The following is a 17,513-nucleotide window of genomic DNA, read 5'->3' as shown; positions in this document are numbered from 1 at the left end:
CGAGTGCCTCATCGGCAAACAGAGGCACACCCCCTTTCCGTTTCGGACATCCTACTGCGCCGATGAGCCGTTGGAGCTGGTACACGGTGATATTTGCGGGCCCATCAAGCCGGCGACCCCAGGTTGCAAGACCCTCTTCCTCCTATTGGTCAATGACAAAAGCCGCTTCATGTAGCTAATCCTGCTACAAGCGAAAAGTGAGGCGGCAGAGGCAATTAAGCGCATCCAGGTGCGAGCAGAGGCCGAATGCGGGAAGAAGATGCTGCGCACGGACTGAGGTGAAGAATTCACCTCAGCGAGCTCGGTAAGTATTGTGACAAGCTCGACATGTAGCGACAACTAACGACGCCCTACTCCCCCTAGCAGAACGGGGTGGTAGAATGCCAAAATCAGACCATCGTCACGACAGCGAGGTCATTGCTGATGACGGTCGAGATGCCTGGGAGATTCTGAGGAGAGGTGGTAATGACGGTAGTCTACCTCCTCAATCATTCACCAACGCAAAGCCTCGACAGGAAGACGCCACACGAGGCTTGGTACAACATGAAGCCAGCAGTACATCATCTCCGAGTGTTCAGCTGAGTTGCATACATGAAGGTAGCGCGCCCCCACCTCGCTAAGCTCGATCCTAGGGGGCTGATAGTTGTCTTCATCGGCTATGAACCCGAGAGCAAGGCGTACAAACTCTATGATCCTGCGGGGGTGGGCTCACGTGTCTCGCAACATCGTCTTCGACGAAAGCACCTTCTAGCAGTGGAATGACGTGATCGAGGCAGATCACAATCCAAATCAATTCACGGGGGAGTACCTCATCATCGAGCTGGAAGAAGGAGGAGCCCAACATCAGGAACTGCCACCGCCACTAGCAGGTGCTCCCCCTGAACCAGTGGAGTTCGTAACACCACAGACTGCGAATTCGACGCTGGATGCTGATCACTATGATGATCAGGTGGCTAGGTACCGAAGGATGGACGACCTAGTGGGAGGAGGTGAACCACCTGGACTGGCGACGCGCGAGCTCGAAGAAGTGGCCGAACTGCATGCCATCAGCACAGAAGAACCGAACACCTTCGCCGAAGCAGAAAGGAACCCGTGCTGCCGAAGGCAATGCAGAAGAAGGTGACATCCATCACCGAGAACCAGACGTGGAGTCTAGAGGATATGTCGTCGGGACATCGAGCCATAGGGCTCAAATGGATCTTCAAACTTTAGCGCAACGAAAAGGGAGAAGTTGTGAAGCACAAGGCCCGTCTGGTGGCGAAGGGATACGTCTAGAAGCAAGTAGTAGACTTCGAAGAGGTATTTGCACCGGTGGTAAGGTTAGAATCCATCCGCCTTTTACTGGAAATCGTGGCACATTGCTCTTGAAAGGTTCACCACATGGACGTGAAGTACGTTTTCCTTAATAGAGAGCTGAAGGAGACCATCTACGTCCGACAACCACCTGGCTTCCTAGACAATGACAACCCGGGTAAGGTACTGCCCTGCACAAGGTACTCTATGGGCTTCGGCAAGCACCACGAGCCTAGAACGCAAAGCTCGACAGTACCCTACTGTTATTGAAGTTCAAGTGCTGTGCCTCTGAGCATGGCATGTACACTCACGGCCACAGCTAGCAGTGACTGATTGTGGGAGTGTACATCAACGATCTCATAATCACTGGAGGCGACATGGAAGTCCTTGGAATGTTCAAGAGGGAGATGTCAAAGAACTTCAAGATGAGCGATCTCGGTGTACTCAGCTACTACCTTGGCATCGAAGTGCAACAGAGTACTACCGGCATCACCATCTGCCAAAGTGCGTACACGAAGAAGTTGCTGGATACAACTAGGCTTGCGGACAGTAATCCCACAAGGATGCCAATGGAGGCCCGACTCCAACTAAGGAAGACTGGCACTACAACAATAGTCGACGCCACTAATTACCGCAGCATTGTTTAGAGCCTGCGCTATCTGGTAAACACACGCCCTGACCTTGCTTACTCAATTGGATATGTGAGTAGATTTATGGAAGCACCTCGGGAGGAGCATCTTGTGGCTGTCAAACGCATCCTATGCTATGTGGCTAGAACTAGTGGCTGGGGTGTGAGATACAGTGCAGGGAAAGAAAAGACGAAGCTTGAGCTGGTTGACTACAGTGATAGTGACATGGCTAGTGACGTTGATAATCATAAGAGTACTAACGGGATGATCTTGTTTCTCTCAGGCGGCGCAATCTGCTGGCAATCAATAAAACAAAAGATAGTTGTTTTGTCTTCCTGCCAAGTAGAATACATCGCCGCTTCGATGGCGGTAACACAGGGGGTCTGGCTAGCGCGATTGATGGAAGGCCTCAGCGGAAGAGAAAGCGATCCACCAATGCTATATGTGGACAATAAAGCTACGATCTCCCTAATAAAAAATCCAGTTCTGTACGATCCGAGCAAGCACCCAGAAATCAGATTCTACTACATCTGAGAATGTGCAGATCGATGGCTCATCAAGATTGATTTCATCCAAACAGAGGAACAACTTGGAGACATTTTCACCAAGTCCCTAGCGTGGATAAAATTTGAAGAACTACGCTCAAAGATCGGAGTTCAAATAATAAGGTAGATATACCACAACTTTTAGGAGGAGATTGTTAAATAAAAGCTCTGGTTTACTTAAATTTCGTTAGTTGTTTTTTACTTCTAAAAAATATGAATTAACGCTCCCCGTTGAATGGGAGAGTGTAATTTTTTATAGTCATTTTGGCCCCCTTTGGGCCCACTACTTTCCATTTTTAGGATTAGAGTTGTTATTTAAAGTATTCAACTGTATGTAAATCAAATCATCGAGTCTTCAACCAATCTCTCTCCTTTTATTTTCTGTTATTTTTCCTTCGAAGAAATTTTCCTTCAGCCAGTTTTTTCGTCGACGCTTTCCTCCCAATTGCTAGAGTCAACAAGCTTCTCAATTGTTTCGTCTGAGATTTTCTCTCCATAGACACGCATTTAACTGACTATTGTCATTGCTCTTGACAAAAAATTAGCAATTGATTCGCCATTCGCCATTCGTCATGAGTAGAGTTTCAAAATCACGTCTTAAGATTGCAATTTCACTGTCATGACCTTTGAATCTCTTAGAAACTCCTTCGGTAGAATTGACCATATCTGCTTAGATGTGGTTGCTGCTGCAATTCATGAAAAGATAGTCTCATGAACTGCTTGTTGAATAGTGAATAGAGCGTTGGCATCGTTTTTCTTTGTTTTTCTTAGGCTCTCATTTTCTTCTATTGTGGGTTCTAATAGATCAAAAAACCTGTGCTCCACAAAGTCCCATAACTCCTGCGATTTGAGCAAGGTCTTCATCTTGATGCTGCACCGCTCATATTTCTCACCATTAAAGATTGGTAACAACGGTCCAGAGGATGAAAAACCAACTACTGCCATTTTTGTTTTGTGAATGAAAATAATCACTCACCCTCGTGTCTAAGGAACCTGGCTCTGATACCAAATTTGTTGGAAAAAGGGATAGTGAAAGAGATATGAAAAGATAAAATAGATTAAATAGATGAAAGTTGCTGTGTTTTATTATTGATTTCTGACTCAATGCGTAGAGGGTTACGCAATTCGAGTATTTATAAGCTTATACACTGGACTAGAATTAGTAAAGGATGGAAATCTAGATAAATTCAAATCTACTAACAATCTCCTAAAATCTCCTAAAATCTTGGTAGTTTGAATACTTCGAATCATATTTCAATCACTTTAAATCATATCTTCATTTTGAATACTTTAAATCATATCTCAACATTTTTTATGTGTCGCTTTACCTTGAAAGAAAAATGAGCTTTGCTCCTTTGGGCTCCCAGCGGTCTCATGGTTCTCAAGAAGGAAAAAGGACTCATTCTTTGTTGCATATGGCATGAGATGATAACGAGAGAGCTTCGTCTATCGATGAACAGCGGATTGGCGGAACTCTTGACATTGCTTTGTTTTTCTCTCCTTTCCTATTAATGAGTTTCGATCCTTTTGTTCGAAATTTCTTCGTTCGTACTGAACCACTTGCAGAATCAAATCCTGTAACACAAGATCCTATATCAGCTATACATCCTCCTTATATTTATGCCGGAGACGTCGCCAGTGCTATGGGTTTTCGCTTATGTATAAAATGATGAATGGGATTGTGGCACTTCACTCGCCGCTAATGCGGAAGGATGCCCCCGAAAAGAATCGAACGCTGCTTTGCTCTACTGGATGCATTGAATCCCTTATAACACGCGAGCTTTTTACCCTCAAAAATTCAAAAACGTAGGCGCAAAATGCTATCCTGCTCTATTGTTGCGTAGCAATAGAAGCCTGCTCATGCTGCTTCGGCGGCGTTTTTTCGCCTTCTTTTCCTTCTTGGCGAGAGGGCTAGTGAACACGGGGAGGGAGCTGACGAAACGTGTCATTCGTAATGCAAAGAAAGAGACCACTACTTCTCTTTTTTGTTGGACCGCCGGCACGAACACAGTGGTCTCTAACCAAGACCAGGAACCCATTCGAATTTGGATCTTGATATGTCGATGCTTTTTAACCATCGGCATCTTGCTAGGAAGTTGGTGGGCTCATCATGAATTAGGTCAGTGTGGCTGGTGGTTTTGGGATCTCGTTGAAAATCTTCTTTTATGTCTCGGGTATTAGCCACAGCTCGTATTCATTTAGTCGTTTTACTCATTCTTCATTCTTGGACCTTGTTTCTTAATATTGTGACTTTTCCAAGCTGTGTCTCAGGAACCTTTTCAATACGGTTTGGATTGCTAGCTCCCGTTCATAGTTTTATTACTGATGATACACGAGGAAAAGTTTTATGGTGGTTCTTCCTTCTAATGATTGGCATATCAATGATTCTTTTCTCCCATATAAAGTAGTAGGCATCGGTGCGTAGAACCTATAAAAAAGAGATCGCTGTGGCCCGAAGTACTCTTATGCACCTACGGCACTCGGCTCGTGCACAACCCCGCCTCGTTATGTTATGGAAGAATTGAATTGATTATAGGGCTAGTTATTCAGAGCCAGCAATTAGCTGCCAAATTTCATCCCGCAACTAGAAGAAGATCGCTTCGGGGGTCACAGTGGCATGGTTGAATGTAGAGTAGTCCGCCCGTGTTTGATTAGTTGATTCTTTTTTTCTTCGGAAGATGGTCAAGGTAGCTTGCTTCCAAGCCACTGCACTAGATGCGCATGTAGTCGTAGTAGTCAGCTCAGAATGCCTCTATTCTATACTAAAAGACTACTTCAGAGAGGTCTTTGTTCTGCAAAATCAGGTAGACGAGTATACCATTGATTCTTTTTATGGTTTTCTCAGTTTTGAATAGTATATGAGCGGAGTGAGAGCGACTAGAGTTTACTTCAAGAATAGAGGTTGTTGATGTAGTTGCGCACGTTTTTGCTTTTTTCTTCGAGATTGGGTTGGTATTCAGCATCAGTACAATATGGAAAAGAATTCATAGCATTCCAAGTGAGATGTCCAAGATAAAAGGAAAAAAGGGAAGAATCCCGCAAAAGGTGGATTATTCCCCGCCCAAAACTGACCTATTTGTCTCTTCCCAAAATCAAACAAGGAAAAAAATATGTTTTTTTTAGCACAAATCAAATGAACCAACTGGATCAGAAAGAGTTGTTTTCTTTCCAATTGCTGCAGTCAGTCATCCAAGAATCAAAATCAAGTCCTTTTCATTGAAAGAGAATGCAAAAAGCTAAAAGAAAAAAAGAGATTTCTTCTTGGAGAAGAACGATCTTTTTTGGCCTGAACCAACCAATTTCCAAAAACTCAGTAGTCTTTATATCAACCTTTTTCTTTGTTTGGCGAAGGGAGCTTGAAGAAATTTTAGTTTGATTTTCTTTTTTAAGCGGATCCGCTGACCTGAGTGGTTGCCTAAGCCCTTTGCATCTGTTTCTAGCTTGATATGGACCCGGGCATGAAATTTTCATATCACTCGTGGGCAGGACCAAGGAAAGGGGAAATTGTCTCAATGGCAAAGATAGAAATGAGATAGAAAATGGTGGGATTTGGTACCCTGGTGGATGAGGAACAGTTTCATGATATAGAGGATATGGACTGCGATAAGGCTAGATTCTTCCTGCATTATTTGGGTTTTTTAAACGGATTTTTTCATCAAATTCTTCCTTAGTGACAACTATGCGAAAGTAGATGGACCTGTCTGAGCTGGTGGAGGTGCTCTTGCTTGTGCAGCTGGAATCTCAGTCGGAAAACGGGAGGTGCAGAAGTGAAAGGAGTGGAGGTAGCTATCAGTGCTTCCAGAGCAGCCAACTTCTTTTTTATACCACAATTTCTTCCAATTTTGGGGACCAATAGACTGCATTTAATTGGGTTTTGGGGGCAGCAATCTCGGCAGAGGAACTTTGTGCTAGAATCTCATTTTGTTGGGCCAAGAATGCTCTAATTTCCGTCAGTTGTTCTTCCACTATCTGTATTTCGGAAGAGACGTCGAGATGAATCGGTCGTAGCCGTGTGGGGAATACTCCTCCTCTTCTAGCCCACGTTTTTCAGGGAATGAGCTAGCTTCAGCTTCAGACAATTATGACATAGACCTCGATTAAGAGACTGAGTCCTCTTCTAACGGGGCCGGACTCCGACTCCTTTCTTTGGGGAGAATTTGTGATATGGATCAAGGCTCCTAGCTTGGAATTCTTGAAGGATGCAGGATCACTTCCTTCCTTGTTGGGGTGGATTTTGGTTGAAAGATTTTGATTTTCGGTGGCAAAGGCATTTGAGTCGGGGCTTGTCTCTTGGACGAGTGAGCCGCGAAGGAAAATTCTCAGTGACTTGGGCTAATGAAATTGGATCATGGGAAGATTGTGTAGATGAAGGAAAGGACTTATCATTTTTTTTTAGCTGCTCGTAATATGGGGAACCTAACAAACAAAACAAGAAAATGAAAAAAGGGAAGCCCTTTAAAGAAGGTTGAGTGAATAGGCTAGCTATTAGCCGTACCATTCTATTCCCGACTACACAATGTTAACTCTTGCTTGGTGGGTTTTGAGATGCATATGAATCAGAAAAGAGTGGGATGCTATGTTTTAAAAGGAGGATGGCAATTGGCTTCAAAGTCTACATGTATAAGCTTTGAAAACGTTGGGCAAAGCTGTAACAAAACACAGGTTGAGTAGCAGATTGAAAAGAAAAAAAGTACACCCCTCTTTTTGTCCACCTTTAGAGTCAAACGTTATACAACATTGAGTATAAAGTACTCCCAACTTCCTCACCTTCTTTTGGGGAACAAACGTTATACAACATTGAGTATAAAGTTATCTCTAACCCCGGGGTATAACCAATGTCGGTCTCTAGTTACTAGACAAGAGGGATACTAAAGAACATTTTCTGCAGGGCAGCGGCTAAAAGTACTCAACACCTTTTCATACTATTTAGTATGCTAGAGGGATACATCTAATAAATTTGATGCTGGGTAGTGGCAGGGAAATTCCGTCCCAGGATAGAGAATGCTCTATTCTATGTTGTTCTCTAACTGTATGTCCTCGATTTCGTTTAACTAGGACCTCTCATAGCGGGAGCTATAGTATAAAATTGAATTCTGTGTCCAGGGCAGCGACAATTGAAGACTTTTAGGAAAACCAAGATTATACCTCCAAAAGGAATAGAAAAAAGGGAAGGAACGCAATGCCACTAAATTCATGGTTGAAATTCTCATTAAAAGAGAAATTACATCGTGAATGCAATAATAGAAAAAGGTTCAACAATGAGTTTTGACTCTTTATTCTTAAATCAAAACGAAGAAGAAGATATTTGAAAAAGTAAATCATATCAGTTAGTATAAGGATCAAGTTTTTAAGCTAGAAAATCTCAACCAAAATCGATTGAAATTGTATCCTATTGGTTCCAACTTAGTCTCATTCATAGTGGAAAAGAAATTGATATCATTATTTAATGATTTAATGAGCAAAAATAATGTTCAACTGATGAAAAGGAATGCTTCTTATTTCATTCTGTCTAATCTCTACCCTGTTAGCAACTTTGATATATCATTACTACCAGTCAAGTTCAATCTTCCTATGGTATCTAAACCATTAGATGGGGGAAGTGTCAAAACCCCGGGTGATCATCTCCCTAAAAGTCTGTCAGATCTAGCAGGAGGTTACTTAAGTTCCATAATAGGTGATATATATGATCGGTTCTATCTGTTAAGTTCCGGTGATATTTAGAATTTTTATATGGATATTGGATGTAATTTAAGTTATGAGGGTTTGTGTAGACTTCTGAACAAGCTGCAGAGTCAACCCTTTCAAGTCATTGTTGGTTGACGCATATTACGGATAATAGGGAAAACTTTGTGCAAAATGGTTTATTCTTGCCAAGTATTCTAACTTTAATGAATATCCAAAATGTATCAACCTTACTTAGAGATTGATACTTGAAGGATGATGTTGTCAATTGTAGTAGTTATATAGAATTGGTACAAACTTTATGTAAGAACATACAGCATGCTCGCATTGAAGAATTGATGCTCCATCTGGCTAAAGCCTACGATGGCTATCAATTTGATTTTCTAGTATTTCTGGACTTCCGTGGTCGAATCTACCGCAGTAATGTCGTGCATTTCCATGATCATGATCTAGCAATCAGCCTGATAGTCTTTGCTGATAATAGCAGCAAAAATAATTAGTAGTGAGAAAGATTTCTGCAAGATTTGATAATTGTGCTATTGCGTTCCATTACAAGTCTTTCGACACCTACCAAGAGGTTAATCATTGGTTAAATTAAATGTATTAAGAAAAACAAAGAAAGATTTGATCGAGTTTTCTCGTGGAGCTAAACACCCTTTTCAATTCTTATCCGGAATGCTTACTTCTTCTTATAGTTATAGAAATTCATTTGAGAACATACCTAGTACCCAAGATCCCTCTGCGAGTGCATATCAAATCATAAGTGACTTTTTGTTAGATGAAACTCTAGCTAAGAGAACGAATCTCAGTCGTTCTTTAAATGGCAAACCCCAAGATGTTTATTCTTTCATCCTTGAAGAGCTTGGGAGTTCATGAAAGCTAAACTTAAGAATGATGATAATCTCTCAAATATTGTTTGTACACACTGAAATCGTGATCTCCTCAAAAGTCTCTTAATGCCAAAGATCTATGGCAAAACTTTAATGAGCGTAGCCAACGATCTAAAAGAACCTCTCGCTCATTACATCACTAGTAAAGAAAGCTTCATTATTGCTAAAATATGCTTTCAGTTATGGAAAACAAAATATGAGAGCTTGGATTGCTTGATACAGTTGATTCACAATATAGGTTGGATAGCGTCTGCTAGTGAGAGTCCTGGTTTTTTATGGTATCTCTGATTTGACTACGGTACAGGATTATATGGTAATGGAACTAATAAATATATGGATTTATGAGAAACTCCATAAGAGGAGGCGTCAGGTGACTTTCTTAGTATCTGCTTCTAAGAGAGATCGTAGGAAGACAACAATCTCTACCTTCATAAACTCAAGAGGGATGCCTATATAGAAATGAATGTCATTGACTTAATGCTTGATCATGGAGCACCCATATACCTTTACATGACAATTTTCTAATAAGAGCAGCATATAGTGATTTTCTTTCTCAATTTGATAGCGAAGTCATTTGCAGAATGGGTCCTCCACTAAAAATTCTCAACGAGTTAATCCATAAGAATGTTGGTGGAAACCTCAGGGAGTACTCTACCTATAATGTAATCCCAATAGATATACTTTATAAATGCTTAATTGCAAAAATATGGAAAAGATAAGCAAGAAAATGATGTATACTTGGAATGAAAAAATCAAAGGTATCCTGACCTCTTACGAGAACTATACTCATTATATACGCGGTGATTCTAATCCTTCTTGGGAAGCTCATGTGAAAAAGTGGGATAACTTCCAATGCCAGATTCGAAAAAAATCATTCAATTCCTGTTTCCTCCCGTATGGGTCTGCTATACTACAGCTTATATCATTACCTCAATATGCATCTTTACGAGAGGCTTCTCCATGGGGACCACTGAGCGAGAATAGTCTAACTCTTCAATAGGAGATTCATAAGCGAATCGTTTTCAAGGCCTCTTGGATTGTCCATTCATGAAATAAGGTGCAGGAGTTCTTTGCATCCGTAGAGGAGGCTCATTCATGATTGGGAATCAGAATGTGGGTACTTGACTGGATGCTCCTCCATTGATCTTGGCTTGCTTCATTGCATTAATTCATTCTTTATTTGATTCTCCGGGCTTCTTCCGATCCGCTTGACATAATTTCCCTCTACTTAAAGTATTTTGCAGTATGTTCCTCCTTTTGTGATTCTTCAAGTGTAACATTCATTAATAACGGAACTCAGGGGCAATGCGTCTTTCCCATTGATCACCATGACTTGTCTTATCGCTTCAGAGATTTTGATCTCATCTCCTCTGAGTTTTGAGTAGGGGGACCATTCTAAAAGGTTCTTCTTATGCTTTTCGCCATCTTACTAAGAATAAAAAGGGTCAGGCAATTGGTCAAAGGTATCCCTAAGTCGGAATTCCAACAAACACCAAGAAGTATCCATTCTTAACACAAGGAAACTGCCGGAGTGGGGGATTGTCATCCTCACTAACCCCAAAGAGGGTGACTCTGTTGCTAAGCAGGCCAGTCAAAAGGACACCAAATGTCTAAACAAGACAAAAACCTACTTTCTTTCTACTTAACACAAAATTTTCGGTCTTCCCTCTAGCACAAGGGAATCGACCCTACGCACCAGGGACGAAGCGTAGAGGTCCCATTTAGCTTGTTTTATCAGAGTGGTTCATCATCAAAAGAAGAACAATGAGTTGTAGCATTTTCTATAAATGGATCGTTGGGCTTTCTCATCTAAAGACAGGGGAGAGCTTTTTCACTATACAATGACCAGAACAAAGGACCAACAATGATGAAGGAGTAGGAGTAGGAGTAGGAACTAGCCTTCCTTTTTTTTTTTTTTTTTTTTTTTTTTTTTTTGGACTTGTTTGATGGATCAATATTTTCAAATTGAACTGGTTCCCCCTTTGTCCTTTGGGCTGTGAACAAAAAGGGCTTTGTTTGGGTGGGTAGTGAGAGAGTCATTGATACTGGAAATGGAATAGTTAGAAAATCTGAGGTTTTATTTAAATATCACCAAAGTTAAACAATGTTAATTTCCAAATTTAAATGTGCGTNTTTTTTTTTTTTTTTTTTTTTTTTTTTTTTTTTTTTTTTTTTTTTTTTTTTTTTATTATAAGAGTAGGGGCGAAATCGAAGCGAAGAAATTCTGAGTTCATGCCACGACGATCTATATGGAAGGGCAGTTTTGAACAGGAAAATTTGGTCACATAGATCTTCGATTTTTCCGGAATTCCTTGATAGCTTCGTACGAATTTACAATGGAAAAATTGTTCGTTGTAAGATCACTAAAGGAAGGGTTGGTCATAAAGTTGAAGAGTTTGCTTCGACATGGAAATGAAGACTTTCAAGAACAAATATTGGACCGGGAAAAAAAGGGGAGAAAATAAAGTCTAAGCGTATATGGCACGAAATGGAAATCCGATTTCGCATTTTATATTCAATTTGATTTGAGAATCAAGTTTCTTGTAAAATAAGATATCTTATTCTATCAGAATTAGACGAGCCACCTCTAGCATATCCATTTCGCGATTCAGATTCAGAGCGCGAATCTATACATTCCTAAGAATCCGAAGAGGGGATCTCTCTCGATCTCAATTGAGACTCGCCCCCACTGGGGAGGCTCGGGGGAACCTGTCCCCTGATCTCTTTCGGAAAACAAGGTGGCTCATCACGCTAAATCGCTTACCGCCAGAGAGCGTAAAAGTGCTTCTTGCTCGAATTCTCAGGCTAGGGCCCGTCTGCTGCAGTATTACACCAACTACCACTTCTAGTTTCGGGTTCGCAACCATAAATTTGCGCAAACCTGATTTGACTTTACAAAAGATGCGAGCGAAAATTTTCAAATAGCGGAGAAGTTTCTCTAAAAAACCAAATTAATTCTCCATTTTCTCATTTATCTTTTTCCTTAGTTAAGAGAGATATGAATACTCCATTTAATCTAAGTCACTTAAGAGAGATATGAATACTCCATTTAATCTCTCACTCATTTCTTATTGACTTTAAAAAAAGAAAGAAAAAAAGATAACAAGTTCTATGCACAAGATTTTTTTAGTGCTTTCTAATTCACAAGAATCTCAGCATGTTTTGCATATTTCTACCACAGGATAAAGGAAACCGATTGAGAAACTTGCATGGAACTGGCTATTCACTCACTTTTTTTCTACTAATGTGCAGCGGCGAGGAGCCCATTAGTTGTTGGACTAACCTATGGTGTGTTCCGGCGAAGCACCGGGTTGTTGGTAAGGAGCGTGAGCGAGCGGGGGGCTCACACAAGCAAGTAAGTGAAGGAACCCTGTAGGGTCTTGAAGAAGTGTGGCCCACACACGGCTAGGGAGGAAAGAAAAGGGAAGGGGGATAAAGAGAGCCTTAGCCCTGAGAATCGAATTCTAAACCGACGTGGCACTACTGGATGCTTTTGATCAATAGAACAGGAAGAGGAGTCAGCCAAAAAGAAAGACCACCTAAAGTCACGACCACCAAGATACGCATAGTGATTCGATCTTTTGATCACTCATTTTTTGGAAAACTATGTTTGGGGGCTTCCACCTTACACTGAATTGCCTGGATCTTTTGATCACTCATTTTTTGGAAAACTATGTTTGGGGGCTTCCACCTTACACTGAATTGCCTGAATCATGAGTCAACTATACTATGTTACAATCACCTCATATTGATACCACCTTACACTGAATTGCCTGAATCATGAGTCAACTATACTATGTTACAATCACCTCATATTGATAAAAAGTCCAGAGAACAATTTGAAATGGAAAGAAAGAAACAATTTCTGGTCATAAAAACAATGAGTGATCTTTTGATCACTCATTTTTTGGAAAACTATGTTTGGGGGCTTCCACCTTACACTGAATTGCCTGGATCTTTTGATCACTCATTTTTTGGAAAACTATGTTTGGGGGCTTCCACCTTACACTGAATTGCCTGAATCATGAGTCAACTATACTATGTTACAATCACCTCATATTGATACCACCTTACACTGAATTGCCTGAATCATGAGTCAACTATACTATGTTACAATCACCTCATATTGATAAAAAGTCCAGAGAACAATTTGAAATGGAAAGAAAGAAACAATTTCTGGTCATAAAAACAAAAAGGCATGAATTGCGTAAGAAGTTCTTTCGGTTAAAACGTCGTGCGACTCGGAGGACATAAGATTGATTGGGCAAACAAAAAAGATTTTTGACAGAATGCTCCTACCCAACCATGCATGTCCCTTTACCTTAGCTTAAGAAGAAAAAGGGAGGTATGAAGCGTGGAAAATATTGCAATCAGTGTATGATACAACAGGTAACCTTAAGGATAAGGAGTGGCGGAAAAGCTCTTGATTGATTAACGCGAGTAAACTGTTAAGTAAAAGCTGTGGTTTCCTTAGATTTCGTTAGTTGTTTTTCACTTTTGAAAAATCTGAATTAATGCTCCTCGTTGAATGGAAGAGTATCATTTTTGCTCACCATTTTGGCCAACTTTGTGCAGAAGTTTTTGCCCACTACTTTCCATTTTTAGGATAAAGTTGTTATTTAAGGTATTCAATTGAATGAGAAAGGATCATCCGGTCTTGAGCAAATCTCTCTCTCCTTTTACTTTTCGTTATTTTCTTTTTTCGAAGAAGTTTTCCTTCAGCCCGTTTTTTTCATCGACGTTTACCTCCTAATTGCCAGAAGTCAACAAGTGGTATTAGAGTCTGGTTTAAGCCATCGGTGGTATATTATTGCGGAGGAGTCAATTTTATCAACAGTCAAGTTAAATAGCTCAAGTGGCTAGAGCGATGACCTAACAACGCATAGGTCTTAGGTTTAAGTAGAAGAAAATGCAAAGTGCGAAAATACACACATCGTGGGGTCCATCTTCACATCGTGGTGTGTGTTGCGGCGAGTGCCATAACGTGCTAGTGAGCTGTTGGAGTATCTGTGGGGGCCCATCAAGCCGGCAGTAGAGATGAGCGATTAAGCGCATTTAGACTCGAGCGAAGGCCCAATGTGGGAAGAAGATGCGGCAGGGGCGAGTGTGATTCATAGAAGAATTTGGACTGATGAGAGGCAAAATAGGTGACGTTTCGGTGGGGAGTTATCTTTTGAAGCCAGGTCTAACAACTTTCTTGAATCCCAAAGCGACGCGTTGGAAATCGCTCTTGCTAATTTCATTCTCCGAGAATTGAACACAATCTACACCACATATTCTCTCTAGAGATTTGAGCAGCGAGATTAAGCGCGCATGGAGCGACAACTAACGGCGCCCTACTCTCCCCAGCAGAACGAGGCCAGGATGCCTAGGAGATTCTGGGGAGAGGCGGTAAATGATGGCAGTCTACCTACTCAATCGTTCACCAACGCGAAGCCTCGACAGGAAGACACCACATGAGGCCTGAGACAACAATAAGCCAGCGGTACATCATCTCCGAGTGTTCGGCTGCGTTGCCTACATGAAGGTAGTGCATCCCCACCTCCGATTCTGGGGAGAGGCGGTAAATGATGGCAGTCTACCTACTCAATCGTTCACCAACGCGAAGCCTCGACAGGAAGACACCACATGAGGCCTGAGACAACAATAAGCCAGCGGTACATCATCTCCGAGTGTTCGGCTGCGTTGCCTACATGAAGGTAGTGCATCCCCACCTCCGATTCTGGGGAGAGGCGGTAAATGATGGCAGTCTACCTACTCAATCGTTCACCAACGCGAAGCCTCGACAGGAAGACACCACATGAGGCCTGAGACAACAATAAGCCAGCGGTACATCATCTCCGAGTGTTCGGCTGCGTTGCCTACATGAAGGTAGTGCATCCCCACCTCCGATTCTGGGGAGAGGCGGTAAATGATGGCAGTCTACCTACTCAATCGTTCACCAACGCGAAGCCTCGACAGGAAGACACCACATGAGGCCTGAGACAACAATAAGCCAGCGGTACATCATCTCCGAGTGTTCGGCTGCGTTGCCTACATGAAGGTAGTGCATCCCCACCTCCCTGGGAGTAAGGCGTACAGATGCTATGATCCTGCGAGGGGGCGAGCTCACATGTCTCACAACGCCATCTTTGACGAAAGCACCTTCTGGTAGTGAAACGACGTGATCGAGGTAGACCACAACCCAAATCAACTCACAGTGGAGTACGTCATCACCGAGCCGAAAAAAGGAGGAGCGAAGGAGGAGCTCAGCATCAGGAACCGTCACCCGCCGCCAGCAGCTACACCCCCTAAACTAGTGGAGTTCGCAACAGCACGAATTGCGGATTCGACGCTGGATGCCAATCACGATGATGATTTGATGGCCAGGTACCAGAGGATGGATGACCTAGTAGGAGGAGGTGAACCACCTAGACTAGCGGCGAGCGAACTCGAACAAGAGGTGGCTGAATTGCATGCCATCAGCGCCAGATGAACCGAACACCTTTGCTGAAGCAGAAAGGATTCGATGATGATCTGATGGCCAGGTACTGGAGGATGGATGACCTAGTAGGAGGAGGTGAACCACTTAAACTAGCGGCGAGCGAACTCGAACAAGAGGTGGCCGAATTGCATGCCATCAGCACAGATGAACAGAACACCTTCGCTGAAGTAGAAAGGATTGGACGCTGAATGCCAATCATGATGATGATCTGGTGGCTAGGTACCGGAGGATGGTCGACCTAGTAGGAGGAGGTGAACCACCTAGACTAGCGGCGAGCGAACTCGAACAAGAGGTGGCCGAATTGCATGCCATCAGCGCAGATGAACCGAACACCTTCGCTGAAGCAGAAAGGAACCTATGCTGGCTGAAGGAAATGTAGAAGGAGATGACATCCATCACTGAGAACCAGACGTGGAGTTTGAAGGAAATGCCGCTGGGACACCAAACCATAGGGGGCTCAAATGGGTCTTCAAACTGAAGCGCTACGAAAAGGGAAAAGTTGTGAAGCACAAGGCCCGTCTGGTGGCAAAGGGTTAAGTCCAGAAGCAAGGAGTGGATCGAAAAGGTATTTGCGCCAGTGGCAAGGTTAGAATCCATCCGCCTTTTGCTGGCAATTGCGACACATTGCTCTTGGGAGGTCCACCACATGGACGTGAAGTCCGCTTTCTTTAACGGAGACCTGAAGGAGACCAACCACCTGGCTTCCTGGACAACGACAACCCAGGTAAGGTATTGCACCTGCATAAGGCATTCGTGCCTCTGAGCATTGCATGTACACTCACGGCCACGACGAGCAGCGACTGATTGCAGGAGTGTAAGTCGATGACTTCATAATCACTAAAGGCGACATGGAAGTCCTCGGAAGGTTCAAGAGGGAGGTGTCAAAGAACTTCAAGATGAATGATCTCGTCATACTCAGCTACTACCTCGGCATCGAAGTGCAACAAAATACTACTAGCATCACCATCTGCCAAAGTTCATACGCGAAGAAGCTGCTGGACACAACTGGGCTTGCAGACAGTAACTCTATAAGGATGCCAATGGAGGCCCGGCTCCAGCTAAGAAAGGCTGGCACTACGACGATAATCGACGTCACCAATTACCGCAACATTGTCGGGAGCTTGCGCTATCAGATAAACACACGCCCTGACCTTGCATACTCAGTTGGATATGTGAGTAGATTCATGGAAGCACATCGAGAGAAGCATCTTGTGGCTGTCAAGCGCATCCTGCGCTGTGTGACTGGAACCAAAGGCTGGGATGTGAGATATAGCGCAGGAAAAGGAAAGACGAATCTTGAGCAGTTCGGCTACAATGATAGTGGCATGGCCGGTGACGTTGATGATCGTCAGAGCACCAGCAGGATGATCTACTTCCTCTTAGGCGGCGCAATCTGATGGAAGAACTCATCGGAAGAGAAAGCGATCCACCAATGCTATACGTGGACATCAAAGCTACGATCTCCCTGATAAAAAATCCAGTTTTGCACGACCGGAGAAAGCACATAGAAACTAGATTCCACTACATCCGAGAATGTGCAGATCAAGGGCTCATTAAGATTGATTTCATCCGAATAGAGGAACAACTTGGAGACATTTTCACCAAGTCCCTAACACGGGTAAAATTTAAAGAACTACGCTCAAAGATCGGAGTTCAAATAATAAGGTAGATATACGACAGTGTTTAGGAGAAGATTGTTAAATAAAAGCTGTGGTTTCCTTAGATTTCGTTAGTTGTTTTTTAGTTTTGAAAAATCTGAACTAACTTTCCCCGTTGAATGGAATAGCATAATTTTGGCCAACTTTGGGCATAAGTTTTTGCTCAGTACTTTCCATTTCTAGTATTAAAGTTGTTATTTAAAGTATTCAACTGAATGAGAAATGATCATCGGGTCTTCAGCAAATCTCTCTCTCTCTTTTTACTTTCCGTTATTTTCTTTCTTCGAAGAAATTTTCCTTTAGCCTGTTTTTTTTTTTTTTTTTTTTTTTTT

At 42.5% G+C, this 17,513-nt stretch overlaps 1 protein-coding gene across 1 annotated transcript; it reads right to left on the bottom strand.

Annotated features, from left to right (window-relative positions):
• Positions 1–3,866: 3,866 nt before the first annotated feature.
• Positions 3,867–4,079, bottom strand: LOC111467988 (the record flags this gene model as incomplete). The annotated part of the gene is made up of 1 exon (XM_023113085.1): positions 3,867–4,079. A coding segment is annotated over one exon (213 nt), but the record flags the coding sequence as incomplete, so codon positions are not given.
• Between the last annotated feature and the right edge of the window lie 13,434 nt (positions 4,080–17,513).

Source organism: Cucurbita maxima, unplaced genomic scaffold (assembly GCF_002738345.1).
Source record: "Cucurbita maxima cultivar Rimu unplaced genomic scaffold, Cmax_1.0 Cma_Scf00035, whole genome shotgun sequence".
NCBI classification, from domain to species: Eukaryota; Viridiplantae; Streptophyta; class Magnoliopsida; order Cucurbitales; family Cucurbitaceae; genus Cucurbita; species Cucurbita maxima.
This window is presented reverse-complemented; position numbering and strand designations above follow the sequence as displayed.